Genomic DNA, 16640 nt, shown 5'->3' with positions numbered 1-16640 from the left:
TATAAGGGTTGGGTCCATAAGAACCAATACAAAGAACCTACAAGCAAAAGGAAATCCTGAAATGGCATTAAGCATGTAATGCAAAGTTAGTATTAAGAGCTTCTCATATACTTTTTTTTCTTATTTTTTATTAATTTATTTATGTTTAGTTTTCAACATTAACTTCCATAAGATTTTGAGTTTTAAATTTTCTTCATCTTCTACTTCTCTCACTGCACCCCCCCCAACATGGCGTACAATGTGATATATGCTCTACATATACAGAAACGAGTCCTAGAGTGTGGACAGCCCAGAACCTAAAGGGGCTCAGGTAAAGGGTTGATTGAATTGATAAGGTCTGAGAGAGCAAGCTGCTGAAGGCAGGCGCAAAACGATGTGTAAAAAACTAAATTGTGGAAAATTACCCTGGGCAAAATTTCTGCCTTGCTAGAAAGGCCACAGTCCAGAAACATGTCCGTTGAAAGGACAACAGTGAGATACCAAAGAGGTCTGGTCAAGTTGTTTCAGGATTCTTTAGAGAAGGAGGTGTCACATCATCCTCAGAGATTCACCACCCCCCCAAGAGTGACTGGGTGACAAGTCATCATTCCCTTCCATTTGCAAATACCATCAGGTGCGGTGTGAGAGTCACTTAAATTAGAGCCCAAGTTGTAACTAGGTCATGTGTAACTTTACAACAATAAAGTTGCAATTGGCTATGAATATGATGAGAGCTTGCACTCATACTAAGTACTTTCTTCACAACACCGTGAGGTGGGTAGGAGGAATACTGAGGCAACTAGTGCTCACTGTGTGGAGTTTTTAGCTCTCACGATGGAAGATGGAACGAGGCTGCACTTGGAACCAAGGGACACCTATCTGAGTTTAAATCCTACTTCTGACCCTTGCTGAACAAGTTCGCCTTAAGTCATTGAATAGATGTTGCCTCAGACAAAATGACACCTGGGGAAGACCTTAATTTAGAAAGGTCAAGCCATCCCAGGCCACTGTCAGTCCTTTTGAATTTTGTCTTGGCACTAAGGCTTTGATGACTCTGGAGGAGAGAGTGAAGCTGAAGACTTTGCAGCTCTGCCTCACTTGAAATCCAATTCTTGGGCAAGTCAAGACATCAGCCTGGTGATGTCATTGGTCCTCTTCAAGAACGAAGGACTCACAACAAAAAAGTTATCCATCCCTTGGTCAGTCACCTGATCCGAGCCTGCTTCCTCATCTATACAATGGGGGTAATAATACTTGACGGCTGGCTATAGTTTTTGTAAAGAAAGTGCCTTATAAACTTTAAAACATTATATAAATATGAGTGGTATTGTAAAACTATTAAGTGGCAGAACTGGGATTTGAACCCAAGTGTTCTGATACAAAGTACACTGCTCTTTCCGTCATGCCACAGCACTGCACGTTGGTAACAGAGATACCTTATAAAGCAATTTATTTCAAACATATATTTTCTTGGTCAACCCATCCACCATGAAAATAAGCTGATCTCCAAAAAGCTTTAGCTTACTCTGACCAGGAATTACTGAGCATTGCCTGTAATGAACATAAAATGGAATAAGAACCTATTTTTAGTCTCTGAGCAAATGGCATGTATATGAACATATATACGTATACATATATATATATTGAAAGCTTTTAAGCTAGCCACACACAAAACGCATTTGAAAACCCAGGCTTTTTTTTTTAACTTGCCTACCTTGACTTTTTGTACCCTCTTCAAAAATTCAAAATGACACCCCAATTATTTTAATCAATTAATTAGCCTACAGGTTTAATGTGCTCAAGCTTCCCTACAGGATACATAGCTGTAGCTAAATTCTAATTTTGCTCTTATAGCCTTTACCTCCTCCTCACAGTCTTCTTAATTAGGAGTTTGAGCTCAGCTGAGTTTGCTGTTGCATTTTTTTCCCCCCAACATGTCCTTGCAATTGAGCATTTCTTGAGGCTGTCTTTTACATCAGTTACTTGTCTTTGGGGATTGTGCTTTTATTCACTTCTCTCCTGCCTGTTGAAAATTGTATTCATCTTTCTAACTTCCTTCCTGCATAAGGTTGTAGATACTGCCTCCCCCCAACTCCCCATATAAATGTGAGGTCTCCTTTCCATGAAGTGTCATTGCATTATGTTTGAATTTTTTTAATATAATAATCCCCTACTACTTGGCTTTATAGTTATTTATCTCCCTTCCTAGATCATAAACTCTTTGAGTGGGGACAATATTTTAGCCTTCTGTCCATTAGAACTTAGAACAGCACTTTACACAGAGGAAATGCTTAATCAAAGTGTGTTGAACTGAAATAGCATTAACCCAGCCTCAAGTCCTTTCATAAACCAGTCAATTTATGAAAGGACTTGATGAAAAGCTGTTTGGTTTTATGGAAATCTTACCATCCTATGCAATCACTTCCCTGATCTCACCTTTAGGTACTTGAAGTTAGAAGATCGAGTTTCTTGTCAAGCCTTTGACATTAGTTGTGACTAAAGGAAATCATTTTTTGGAGCCTCTCAACCAGTTCTTTAATCTATTACATGGAGATAATAATGCTTGTAGGAATGTTGTGAGGATCAAACAACATAGTGAACAAAATATAAGTGCTATAGAAGAAACTGATTTCCCCATCATGGAAGCTTCCTCTATCAATAGATTGTTTCCTGTCTTGTTAATTAGTAGCTAAGTCTGAAGTTGCTTGAAGTAATCAGAGGCAAGTGATTTCAAAGTCACAGGGCTAGTAATCATGAAAAGCAAGACTGAAGCCCAGGTAAATTTCACAGGCTTATAGATCCATAGCTGGAATAATCTTTCAATCTCATTCTCCTCACTTCTATAATGGAATAGCTACCCAACCATCATAAGTGGTACTGGGAATGATGAGAATGACAGCTTAGGGCTATTGATGCTCCTTTATGGAAGTCATTCATGGTCTTTCTAAACTGGCCAAGGATTCACCTTTCAGAGACCTGGGTTCTACTTTTCTCCATTGCTTATTAGCTGTGCAACCTTAGGCAGGCAAGTTACTTCCTCTCTATGGCTGTTCCCTTATCTGTCAGTTCTACTACTGGCCTAGCTGAGCTCTTAAATCCTTTCCAGCTCTCAAGTTCTTCTACTTTCTAAGTACAATCCTTGGTAAGTCTTTCTTACTAAGACTTAGTTAAGTCTCCACTCTTTCTTCATATAAGCATAGATCTGGAGGCCTTGAGGTTCTTAACCTTTTCGTGTATGTCATGGTCCCCTTCACAGAATGTTTTAAAATGTATAAAATAAAATTCATAGGATTACAAAGGAAACCAACTATTCAGAAATTTTTTTTTCCCATTCAAGTTCATAGATCCTCTGAAATCTTTCCATAGACAGTAGACCCCAGGTTAAAAATCTCTGCTTTAGAGATTACATATACAAAAAGGATGACCATATTAGTAGTCTTGTTGGGAATTCATAGCAAGAAGTCATGTCCTTGGATAAATTTGTCTTACCATGTATCCCCCCTACTTGGATTTCTGACCGAAGCCCACATACAGCTCTTGGGATGGGGTTAAGTTTACAGAAAGGGAAGAGGGGGACTGCTCAGTAGAGGCTAGTAAAAGAGTTGAGGCAGTTCAATTCACACCAGTAAATGCTTGAAGATAGTCAGTGGGGAGGCACTCCATTAACCACACAGTGCAATGAGCTTGTTTTATGCCTTATAGTTTTCCTATGGGTACAGCAAGTAATGTTTAAGCAGTTGCACTTTTAATCTGGTACTAATTAATGGCCACTTAAAAGCGAAGTGTTACCCAGCTAGGTAGAGAGAAGAACTGAAGAGCAGAGTCTAAAGTCTGGGTGTCTCTGGGCTTCCCCCAGAACTTGACAAGGATACCAATTTGCACTTCCAGCCAGGGGCTCATTCAGTGATCTCAAAGCACTCTACAGATAAGAAGTGAATAGCAGCTTTCAAAGGAATTTATAGGGAAACAGAAAGGTTAGTAGTGACAGTCAGCAGGGAAAGTTAATGGCATTAAAATTCATGGATCCTTCTACAAGTTTGGAGATTGCAGCTCAGCTCTACCAGTGGCTTGGTTCCCTAAGCCTCTGGTTTATTTAGTTGTGAAATGGGACAAATACAACTGTCTTCATAGGAAGGCTCTGGATTCTTAAATAGTCAGCTCTGGATTATCCCTGTAGATGGAGGAAAGGGTATAATGAACAGATGCCTGAAACATTTATTTGAATTCTATTATGCTTTGGGACTTCCACTTGTATAGGGGTGCATCTGATGCTCTCCAAGTTTTTTTATTTGAAATGAACCCAACCCTCTGATGACCTGACCACTAAGACCAAGTTTTTGTATCCTGATCACTATTCTATCCCTTGCTACCACCTATTCCCTTCTAGGAACTGACAGTCCTTTCTGTCAGGTCTAAGATTTGCTTTCTCCCACATTTTTCCTGTGACATAAGTGGCTAAGAGTTGGAATTTCAAAGGCTCTACAGGAAAGGAATAGAAAGGAAGGAAAACACCAATGTTGCCCATCAGTTAGCACTAAAGGAGAAAGAATCTGAGACACAATTGGCTTATCAGCATCCTGCATCCAGTCCCACATTTCTCTGGTCTGTAACCGCATGCTGTGGTTATCTAAGAAACAAAACACTAAGTACAACTCAGGGACAATGTGTAGAGATACCAAAGTACCCCAATGATAGATGGGCTAACAGCAGATAGAAAAGTGCTGGGAATGTTTCTGTCAAACTTGCCAAAAATACAACATTGTATTCACTTTTCAGCAGCAAAGTGTGTATTCCAAGCTGCTCCCTTAGTTACTGTTTTTCAGCAAAGGGAAACAGATCTTCTGCCACTAGCCGCTATGGCTGATAAAGTGCTTTTAATAAAAAGAGGAGCTGCTTGTGATATACTTTTAATTGAATCAGTTTTCCCTCCATTAACACAATCTTATAAAATCAGACATAATTTCACAATCCAGCCTATGCTTTCTTCAGGTGCAAAGCCCAAGACAAATTAGTTCTGGGCTACCTTTAATTATGTCATTTTCTGTCCTTTGGGAGCTAATCCCAACGCAGGCCAAAAAAGAAAAATTAGTTTTTGAGTAATGCAACCCAGAAAAACTGTTTTTTCAGTAACTATAGGTCTGTGGTGCTCCCATCTCCAGGCAGCCCTGTCAGCTTTCCATCACACTTCTGTGCCTGAAATTCAGGAAGAGCTAAACTTAAGTCAACACAAATATCCAGGCACTAATTCTTCAATGCCTTCACCCACAAGACTATCTTCTTCAAAGAAGAAATCTTGCTTTCACTTTTGGAATTGTAATTAGAAGGCAAGAACAGATGGTAAAGACTCAATTTAAAACTGTGAGTCCATGACTTTAAACCTTAGGTGCCTGATAATTGTTTCTATGCACTGGGAGTGGGATTTGCGTTCCCTTTATGTGATGGTACAGGATAGATCCTTTTGATGGCACTGCCTGCTAAGAAAGAGAACTTCAGCAAAGTGAGGGATGGGATATAAAAACCACTTCCCAATATTTAATTAAAAGAAACAAACATTAGTAATGGGGAAACTGCCATCAATTATTTAATGCTTAACAAAGGAACAGAAATAAATCCTCAAACTGAATATTTTACACTCCATTGGGAAAATGCAGGCTAAGCACCCGCCAAAGAGTTTTCCAATAATGAAAATGATTCTCAATCCACTCCCACCCCTTGGCCTTGTTTTATAAACTCTTAGACAAGTGAGTAGACTCACAGAAGTTGATCATGAATAATGGTGGGCCAAACAACAGCATCTTGAGGAGTATGAATAAATATATTATTGTTAACGTTATTATTGATTCCATTTTTTTTTTTACTTTGGCAAAGTTTCAAAACACAAATCCCTTTAATAGACAATCAGCTTTCAATTTAGAGTTCTCTAATGGTCCACAAAGTCATTCCATTACTCAATCACTCCTAAACATGGTGGTTTAAGATGTTTCAAACATCCTGGTCTGCAAAAAACAGCCCTCCAAGGTATCTTCTTGGGGAGCACTGGACTTGTTTCACATTGGTAAAGGTGAGTGAACTTGGAGGCAATACTACTGGGATATATTTGAAATGCTACTGAAGAGCCATAAGGAGCTGGGAGAGCAGGTCCCAGTAGAGCATGCAGATCAGTCAGCAGTGCAGAAAACCCTTTGTTGGCAGGCAGAATGCTACCTGGAAACGAGCCAACAAGCCAAGGATCCAAAAGAGAAACAGGAAATCAATGAGGATTTGCTGGTAAGACATTCCTTAGTCACTACGATGATTAAAACTGGTGAAGTCTTGGAGGGGCCTGGTGGCTAATCAGAGTATAGCTAACTGTCCCACGTCCTCAATGCCAGCTGATCCTTTAAAGCTCTATTCTTAGAGGCAAACTAAAGTACAGGACTTCTAAACACTGACACTTGTATTCTACACTTACCCAGCTAGGATCAGGAAACAAAACTAATCTATGGCATTAAGGACACCCACAGATTTATTAGGAGAAAGGACTGCTATGATTGAGAATGCCAGCTCCCTTTAAGGCGTAGAATATCTTCTTAAGTGGTAACTGTAGATCTTGATGCAGTGATCCCAACAATCTAGTACCAGCAGCTGCCCTTTAGGAGTAAGAGCGATATCTACAGGACAAATGAGTCCCTCCCGGATAAGAACATTATAGCCACCACCCTTGGGGAAGTGAAGGATCTCCTTTCGGCTGCTATCGGCAACAATGAGGTCCCCACGAGCATCCACACACATACCAGCAATACAGCGGAAATCTTCATTCTCTGAGAAGAAGTGGCTGATCTGACGGCCTAGCTGCCCATCAGGGCCCACAGAACCAATGGAGAAACCACCCTCAAGGTGGTGCTCAATCTGTCGGTTCTCCAGGTTGAGGCCCAGCCCCTGGGTGAAATAAATAGTGCCTTCAGCATCACAGGTAACAAATTTGGGCCGAACAGCGCCACAGAGACAATTGAACTTGACCACTCCAGCTGATCGGTCAACTGTAAAACACCACAGTTTGCCTCCCTCCACATCGGTGACCACAAACTGTCCTGAGGGCAGTGCAGTAATGCCCCAGGGCTTGCTCAGCTGACTCCGGTGGCAAGCAATACAGTGGCCTTCTAAAGTATACACTTTGACAGAGTTGTCATAGCTGTCAGTCACACCAATCAGTCCTTGGCAGTTCATGGCCACTGACAGTGGGGTCAGATTAGGCAGATCAGCCCCAAGGAAACTGAGCACAAAGCTGTCGATGCCACTAGGACTGCGCCGAATCTCCTTCAGGAAGCCCTTGCGGGAGAAGACCTGGATACGGAAATTGCCCCGATCAGCTACCAGCACTTCACCCTGACTGGTGACATGGAGGCTGACGGGGAGGTTGAACATGCCTGGTGTGCTACCCCTAGCACCCATCTTCTTGATGAAGTGGCATTGCTGTATGCTGGCAGCCGCCTCAGATTTTCGTTGGCGGGAAGGTGAAGACCGAGGACTAGGGGTCATATCATCTGAGCTCCCATCCATCTCCCGGATTGTCATGGAGGTGGTGTCAACTTCCTCAACCCAGGGCTCATCTACGTTGACTGTCCGGGGCTTCTTAACTGCCTGGCCAATCTGGAGTGGGCCAACATGACCCATCTTGAGGAGCTCTACATCCTGTAAGGTCAGTTCCTGGGGCAGGTTGGCTATCAGCTCTGGTTCCTCCTCATCAGCCACCTCTTCCAAAATAGCCACATCTGCCTGTTTGAGCTTGGCCAGGAAGTAGTCACAACGAGACACAGCCTGTACTTCTGCAATATTTAGCAAGTATCCCTGTTCCTCCATCACTTGGCTATTGGCCTTTTCCACCTCTGCCAGGGATCCCGTGAAGAACTTGCGTGAGCGTGCTAGCTCCTGATGGATCCGCCGCTCTTCCCGCCCATATTCTTGCAGAACGGCCTTGTAGCGGCCTTGCAAGTCTTTGGAGACCCTTTCCAGGGTCTGCTTCCGCACTTGCAATTCTTTGACCATCTCCCGCAGCTGAGCAAGCTTCTCACCAAAGTGTCGCCGCCGCTCCTCAGCCGCCTCCTTGATGGGAAGCACACTGTGTTTGGGCAGTGGGTGCTCTGCCGTCTTACAAGGCTCACAGAGCAACATGCCACAGCTCTTGCAGAACTGTCTGGGTAGTCGCCGCCCACAGGTCCGACACATCAACAGTGACATGGCCTCGTTCAGCCCAGCTGTGTCAATGATCTTCAGGATGGTCAGGTTGTCTGCCAGCAAGGATAAGTTGGTGATGCGTGTGACCTTGCTACAGAAGGGGCAGCGAACACCATTGATACTACTTGCCAATAATTTCTCCAGACAGTGCCGGCAGACGGTATGGCCACAGTGAAGGAGCTTGGGGCGTAAAACCTCTTCAGTGAAGGATTCAAGGCAGATGGGGCATTCTAGCACTTCCCGAAGAGCATCCAGATTCAGTTGGGAAGCTGTAGCCATGGCCAACCCAGGGCAGCTTTCAACTAGTATAGCCTGAAGCAGAGTAACTCACTGCTTGACTTCATTCCATAGAGTTTTGGTTCCTGTCAACGAGAAGAGGGGGAAGAGTAATTCATTTCCCTAGCCCTTAAACCACACAAACATACAGTCGATTGATGATGAGACCTAATTGGTTATTCCCCACTTTGCTGAAGATAGACTCCCAGAGCCCATAATTCTCAGTTTCCTCCTTCTAGTATTTTATGTGGTTTAAAATTCAGTCCTGAAAAAAGAATGAATAGCAGTAGCAGAAGAAGGAAGACACTAGAGGTAAATGCAGGCCTTCCAAAGCCCAAATGCAACTTATGTATTCCTATGATGTGCAGACGACCTGGAGAAGGAGGGGAGAAGTGTGTTAATTGTGTGAATACTCTGGGCAATCCAGCAATGTAGGAAACACTGTGAAAATATAATCAACTCTCTCTTGCTGCACTAAGGTGCTAAGGAAGGGAAGAAGCAGCAGATATATCATATTCTGCTTTGGAACAGTGAGGGAGAAAAAGGTGGAGCTGCATATAATAGAAGTACCCAACTTTTAAGTATCTGGCCTAGACTCCCTGAAGATTCGGTCTCTACTACTGATATCTAGAACCAGATGAGCAATAGATGGAAAGAGGCCTTAGGTCATCGCAGATAACTCAGAAAGTAGACAGAAAGCACCGTATATACTTTGTCAATGCTTACAATTACAACTGGTATCTCAGAGTTCCCTGCAGGAAATCCCTCACTTTCAAGCTTCAATTTTCTTGCATAGGCTCTGGAGCACCACAATGAAGGCACCACTGGGTGGCCAGATATTGTGTATATTAAGCCACAATGAACAATCTTTTATTTCTGAAGTTGACCCTATGCAGGAGCTAATGATATAGTTCCACAAATTTGTGAATGCTGGAAAATTTTATAGCTGTAATTGTGCACATACATGCATGTGTGCATAAGTTTATGTGACTACATATAAATATGGGGGAAATTATATCAATCTCTCCTTCCTTAAATTCTTCTTCTCCCTTCTGTCTCTCTTGTTCTCTCTCTCTTCCTCTTTCTTTTCTTCTTCTCTCCCCCCCTCCTTGGGACACAGATATGCTTGCCAGAAGAACATGAGTTTCCATGTTTGAGGTATCAGGCAAGGATACTGTCATCAGTGATCTTACTAGTAGACATTTGCCTTGTTTTAAAAAAAAAATAGAATCAGTTCCCCTTTTTCTCCTATTTTTATATACAGCAAGGTGGTGTAGTGGATACAGCACTGAGCCTGGAGTCAGGAAGTCCTGAGTTCAAATTTGACCTCTTAGACACTTAGATGATAACTGCATCTACCTCTTGAGGTTGTTGTGAGGATCAAATGAGATATTCATTAATCACTTAACACAGTGCCTGGCACACAGTAACTGGTACTTCATATTTGTTCCTTTTCCCATTGCTCCCCAAATACTAAACTCGTATAGCCCAAGAAAAAGCACATTTTGTAAAACTACCATGATTCAGATTCTAACAAACAGATGCATTCTTAGGTAATCCTGTATAAAACATTGAAGAAAAAAAAAAGGCCTAGATGCTCTGGGATCATTAAAATGAAAGAAGCTAAAGAAAGAGGCATCTTTGCTTTGTTCACCAAGGGTTAGGTACTCTGCCCCCTCTCCAGGCACTAGTCAACTTGGATCCTCATTCACTAACTTCTAAAACAAAGCTAATTTAATTATATAGGATCCAGAGTGCATGGGGAGTATTTGAATTGAATCTTAAATGTTTATAGTACTTTAAGGTTTCCAAAGTGCTTTCCCCAATAGAATTTTGCAAAGTAAGTAGTCTATTATCATTTCCATTTTACAGATGAGAAAACTGAGGTCCAGATATGTGAAGTCTTCCCAAACATCACAGTTAATATGTGGCAGTGTTGGAACTAGACTGTAGGTGTCTGTACTCCAAATCTAACACTCTTTCCACTAACACCATAGTTTATGTCTAGTCAATGAGAAGTTCTTGGGTTTCTGAGATGAGATTCAGCTCGGAGTTTTTACTTGTATGCACCCATAGGAAGGAAGTGATTTCTCTGTACTGGTTCTATGGAGACCTGGACTGGAACAGGAAATAAGCATCCCAGTATGCTTTGATAGCCTTAAGTCATGCCCACCTTGGAAGCACAGATCTTTCAAGGATATTAGGCAAGACAAGAGTGGCTAAATTTCTCACAACTTGTCTACATCCTAAAAACATCTCTTAGATCATCTAATATGGCGGAACTCCCAAACCAAAAGGTGACCAACAGGCTATCATTAAATGGAGAGGCCTTATCTAGGACATTAGATCCTCACACAAATTTAGCTTTCATTTGAAATCATCCTACCTTCCCACAATGTCATCAGTAGATGCACCAGCAGGCATTTTGTAAGGTCAACTTAAGCTTATGGTCAAAGTATAGTTTTCTAGCTCTAATCTCAGAAATATAATGTGCATTACAATTATTCCTTTCTCAATATACATATTTATTCTGGCCAGACCAGTTTGGGTGGTATTTTGTAGGTTCTTCCCTCCCCTACTTTTATGCAAGTTTTCTAAGATACATTTTCTTGTCCTGCATAACAGAGTGTCAATTAGGTAAACAGTTGGGTTCATACTGCACATAGTCTCCCCTGGGAAGTGTTCATGTGTATTCCAGAGCACTTGGAGGGACTATCTCCAATGAGGCACAGATACCTCAAACTGACATTTGCCCAATTGTGTGTGCTAGAGCTCAGAGAGCCACTTAGGACTGTTCAGGAACACCTGCTGGCAATGGAGATTAAACTCATCAGGCAAGGGCTTCAGCAAGCATAGGCACTGGGGAGGGAAGTGGGGGAGAGGATTTACAAATGAATCAATATAGCAAGAAAGGTGCCCCCCATCACTCAATACTACCTCTTCTTATGAAAAACCACAGAGCCTGGAACACACAGTAAGAAAATAAAGAGTGTGTGTACTTGTGCATAAAGGAAACAAACCTGTCAATGATGAATCAAGTGTCATCAGTTAATGAGTTAATAATAGGTTTGGTAGAAATTCCTTGCCTGTCTTCTATCTTTGTCTGAATCTTGAGACAGAGTCTCTTGTATCTTCCACAAACATTTGGATATCAGAAACACTAATAACATCCTAGCAGCCAATATTACTCAGTGATGCCTGAGACAGCATAGCAGGGAGAGGGAAAAACCATCCTCCCACTCCCAGGTATTCCCAGACTCACCTAAAACTTACTCTGTTAAATCAGCAGTAGGGTAATGGAGTCAAATCACCTGGGTTCAAATCCCATTTCCACTGTGTAATTTTAGACACATAATTCCCCATCGGTGGACCTCAGTTTCTTCATTTGTAAAACGGGGGGGGGGGGGGCCAGTGTTTAAGATAATCTCTAAGATCCCTTCTAGCTCTATATTCTATGATCCTATATTATTTCTGCTCATAGCCTACCTAGATTTGACTCAGTTGGGCTTAGGGAAGGTCTTGGACATGAAAATTACAATGTCAGGAAGGAAGTTTAAAGAGAATGATAAAGGCCTATGGAGATCCCTAGAAATTTGGCAAATAAAACATAGCTACCCTTCCTGATCCCTTTCCCTCAAAATGACATAAGGTCATAGGACTCAAATCTGGAGGAGGCCTTAGAGATGTAGTTTCTCTCCGTGCAAACTGATCAGGAAACCAAGCCCCAAGAGATTATGACTTGCCCAAAGTCACAAAGTAAATTACAGAGCCAGAATCTGAACCCAGGTCTTCTAAATAAAAATGCAGCACTCCTAAAGTCTTCCCCCTTCCTTGAGACAGCCCTCTTACCAACATATGCACCCCTCCAAGGGCAGAGTCACAGGGAGAATTCTGTAAGGCACTTGAGGATAACTGATCATATTATGAAGAAGTGGGGGCTCTACAATAACAATTAATTAAAAAATTAATATACTTCCTCCCCACATAACAGTCCCTCAAATACTGGAAGAAAGTGATCATGTCCTAACTGTCCTTTGAGGAGCAGGAAGAAGGCTTGGAATATGTAATGGAAATATGTATTTGGTAAATAGGACTAGGGCCCTAAATAGTTCTTGCTTTCAATTCTGATTCATGACAACCTGATCTCCCCCAACCTCTATTCTCCCAACCATGCTTAGTCTTAGTATGTAATGATGTATTCTACAGCCCATCCCTACTTTATTGTGGCTACTTAGTATTATTAGACTATATGACTCGTGGCTGAAAATATCAATCACCAGATAGCCAACCTTGTGGATATGAGTTCCTCTTTACTTAGCTAGAGTGGCCCTTGGATGAGAAACACAAAATCTTTTCCAGGGTCTGTACTTAAGGTCTTCTCAGGCTAGTTTCACCTGTGAGGGTTTATGTTCACCTGGCATAGCCTTTAAGAGCCCAGGGTCACCTCCCTGTTATGGCAAGGCAAGGAATTACAGGATTCCTGAATTTAAAAAAAAAAAATCAATCAAGTGTGGTTGCAGGGCCTTGCCTAAGCAGCTAGGTGGTATACTGGATAGAACACTGGACCTAGAGTCAGGAAGACCTGAGCTTAAATGTGGCCTCAGACACTTAGTGGACATGTGACCCTGGGCAAGTCACTTAAGACATCTGCCTCAGTTTCTTCATCTGTAAAATGAGGATAATAATAGCACCTAACTCCCAGGATTGTTGCAAGGATCAAATGAGATTAATTGTAAAGAACTTAGTACAGTGTCTGGCACATAGTAAGCCTTTATAAATGTTGGCTATTATTAATACTATTGCTATTAGTATTATCATTATTGCCAAGCAGGGTTTCAAAGAGAACAGTTAGTTGTTTCCTCATCACTGATGTAGCTGGCCCTGATATTTGCTGAGTAATGCCACCATCTATTCTCTAAAATAGCCTGGAAGAATGAAAATGGCATGTTACTTCCTTCTTCTGCATTACACCACCTTGAATTTTAGTGGAAGGGAACAATCATTTATTGAGCTCTTACTATTTGCTAGGCACCATGATAATCACTTCACACATATTATCTCATTTGATCCTCACAACCCTAGGAGGCAGTTGCTATTATCCTCATTTTACAGTTGAGGAAACTGAAACAAACAGAGTTAAGTGACTTGCCTAGGGTCACATAGTCACTAAGTGTCTGAGAATGGATTTGAACTCTAGTCTTCCTGACTCTAGTCCCAGTGTTCTACCCACTGCACCATCTAGCTGCTTCAGGCAATTTTGCTGTCAGGACACTGGCCTTAGGATGATGGGGAGTTCTTTCAACCCTCATTGACCTAGCTTAACTAGTGTCCTACAAAGCTTCATACCTCATGAATACAAAGGTCATCTGACCATTTGCTAGGTCTCTTGAGGAAGGGATTCTTGTTCAAGTATGGTTTAAACTAGATGGCCTCTGAGGTCCCTTCCAAGTCTAGGATTTTGAAAACCTTTGTATTTTCTCCCAGACTTAGGGAATGCAGTCAGTGAGCAGCCATTTCCCCTTGCCAACTAGGAAAGTGACAGCATGTCTGCTTTATCACTTTCTAGGCCATCTGTCTTTGGCTTCTGGTGAGTTCTGTGTACTGCAGGAGGATGCTGCGTGATCACCTCAACTTGCTGGACTCTTCAGTGAAAGTGACCAAGGTGTCCGAGGGACATACCCATACTATACCTTTATTACCATCCAGGTTCATAGAACATGGAAAGTTAAAGCTACAAGAGGCATTAGAACATGAAATGTTAGAATATAGAATGTCAGAACTAGAAAGGGCTTTAAAAAGCACTTAGTGCAATCCCCTTCATTTTAGAGAAAAGGAAACGGAGGCTCATAAAAATCTCAGGATTAGGGCAATGAATCCAAAGTCTAGTAGAAGAACTGTGCAAAATAGCAGGAACACCCTGGGGCTGACACAATTTGTCAAGAGAGAAAAGTAAATCGGACAAAACCTCTTTACAAACCTTGACTACCCTGCTTCCCCCTAAATTTCACAAATGTGAGCTTTTCCAAGGTCACACAATGAGTTAATAGACTAGAACCTTTTTAGCCTACTACCCTTCTGGGATCTTTCCACCAGGAAAAGCATATCCTCAAAAATCTTTCTTTAGTGGATGCATTTGAGAGATTAAGCTGAAGAGAGTTCAATTATGCTTGCCCCAATGAAAGGGCACGACTAGCTTGCTGCTGAGAATGGGCACTTTTGTTACCAATGTGCCACGTCTCTAAAGCATTACCCACCCCTCTCTCCAGAGCCTTCTGCTGTCTGTGGTCCCTCCCTTTCCCATCCTGACTCTTCTCTGGGTCAGGGATGTGAACCTTGAGCATTTTGGCTCCTCTAAACCTTGCACCCCAATCCACTGGGTGCCACACCCAAACTGACCTATTTCCACAATCTAGACCTATCAAAGCCCCCAGGTCGTACCCCTCCCTTATTTGTGCCACTCCCACATTTCCCCTGAACTTTCCCTATGACCTCTGGATGACCCCTTTTCACCCTGGGTCCTGGGGGGGTCATTCTTCTAAACAGACCCCTTCCCCCTGGCCCCAGTATCGGGGTCTCTGCCTCCTCCCCCCATCCCCATCCCAGGGTGCCCACCATTAACTTCATTCCCAGCCGTCCCCCCATGGGAGGTTTTCCTTCTTGCCCCAGCCCTTGAGCTGGGGGGAGGGGGAGGGTCTCTTCTGGCCCCCTCCCCCGATTCTCCTCCCTGCCCCCACCCCGCGCCGGTCCTTTCCCCTCCCCCTCGGGTTTCCTAGGTCCGCACCGTTCCATTCCCGGGACGAGGCAAGAGGAGTGGGCAGGGAACGGAATGTGGAGGCCCGCTCGCTGCCCAGAATGGGGCACACACCCTCCGCTCCCCACTCCCGCGACCCCCAGTCCCCCCGCCCCTCCTTTCCCTACCTCTCTACCTGGCCGCCTGCGACTCCCGACGCAGCCTTTACCAACGGCTTTGCTGCGCACGCGCGACCAGGCGCCCCCCTGGCGGCCAGCGAGGGTTCGGCACACCTCCTGTCAATCAAATATTGCCCCGACCTCCTTCCACCCAGGTGGTATGGGAGTTGTAGTTTTTTCTCTGCTCAGAGAGCTTGGCCTAGGAGGGGGCTAGGAAGAAGGAAAACATCGGGGGCTGTGGACCCTGACTGCGGAGACAGACTAGCAATGAGCTACTTTGGTTAAAAGGGGAGTCAGAACATGTCTGTTACTCCTTGTGTCAGGGATGTGGTAGGAGTGAGAGTGGAGAGCAAGAGGTTTTCATGGAGTCATAGCACTTAGAGCCAGAAGGGACCTTAGCAATCAAATCCAACCCCAAGGGCCTCTACAGATGAGGAAATTGAGGCCCAAATCAATCAAGTATTTATTAAATGCTACTGTTTACCAGGCACTGTGCTCGGCGCTAGGGGTACGAGTACACAAAGAATGAAACAATTTCTTGGAATGATCTGACATTCTACTGAAGGATTATATATATTTATAATTGCATGTAAAAATATATACCACAGGCCCTAAAAAAAGAGATATGAGAACATACCCCAGCCCTTCACCTGATTCCTTTACAGAGGAGGGAAGTCTGCCAGTGTGAAACATTGCATATATTTTGAGACTTTTTCGATGCATTGATTGGTTTTGCTGAGGTATTTTTCTCTTATTTCTCTCTTTTTTTTTTCCTTTAAAAATATTTGTTATATGAGATGCCTTTCTGAGAGAGGAGAAGAAAAGACATACTGGGAGAAATTATGCTGATGTAAAAAACCAGATATCACTAAAAAATTATTTTAAAAAATATAACAAAAAATTAACAATAAATACAAATACATGAGAAGTAGTTAATAATACACAAGGTAGTGGGGTCAGGAAAGACTCTATGTAAAAGATGATGCCTAAGATATATCTTAAAGGAATAGAAAGGTCTCTGAAGCAGAGGTAAGAAGGAAGTACATTTCAGGCATGAAGGATGGCCAGTGCAAAGGGACAGAGATGGGAGATAAAATTTCCTAGTTAATAAAATAGGACATAAAGGCATTTTGTCTGAATCACAGAGTGAGGGAGGAGGAGTAATGTCCAAAGAGGCAGGAAGGATAGGTCAATGCCAGTCTGGATAGGGCTTTAAAAATTAAACAGAGCAGTCTATGGTTTATTCTTGAGGCAATAGGAAG

General features: G+C 42.7%; 2 protein-coding genes across 4 annotated transcripts in view; one reads left to right on the top strand and one right to left on the bottom strand.

Moving 5' to 3' along the window:
• The window catches only part of LOC114047046 (astrotactin-2), a 1078351-nt gene that overhangs the window by 709120 nt on the left and 352591 nt on the right, over positions 1-16640 (top strand). The window lies entirely within an intron of this gene.
• On the bottom strand, positions 4874-15458 carry LOC114047047 (E3 ubiquitin-protein ligase TRIM32). Of its 2 annotated transcripts, none has more exons than XM_027867722.1 (2): positions 15388-15458; positions 4874-8555 (listed from the first exon to the last, which is right to left on the bottom strand). In XM_027867722.1, exon 2 carries the CDS (start codon positions 8470-8472, stop codon positions 6529-6531), a length of 1944 nt encoding a protein of 647 aa, XP_027723523.1. In that variant the 5' UTR covers positions 8473-8555; positions 15388-15458; the 3' UTR covers positions 4874-6528. The 2 variants fall into 2 exon arrangements, with proteins under 2 accessions (XP_027723523.1, XP_027723524.1); XM_027867723.1 differs by having other exon boundaries at positions 15396-15458.

Source organism: Vombatus ursinus, unplaced genomic scaffold (assembly GCF_900497805.2).
Source record: "Vombatus ursinus unplaced genomic scaffold, bare-nosed wombat genome assembly UNPS02014786.1, whole genome shotgun sequence".
Classification (NCBI taxonomy): domain Eukaryota; kingdom Metazoa; phylum Chordata; class Mammalia; order Diprotodontia; family Vombatidae; genus Vombatus; species Vombatus ursinus.
The sequence above is the reverse complement of the archived record's forward strand: the minus strand, read 5'-3'. Positions and strand labels throughout refer to the sequence as shown.

What these genes read in the sequence shown, in the direction of transcription:
- LOC114047047 (XM_027867722.1), bottom strand. Translation starts at nt 8,472, where the DNA reads ATGGCTACAGCTTCCCAACTGAATCTGGATGCTCTTCGGGAAGTGCTA.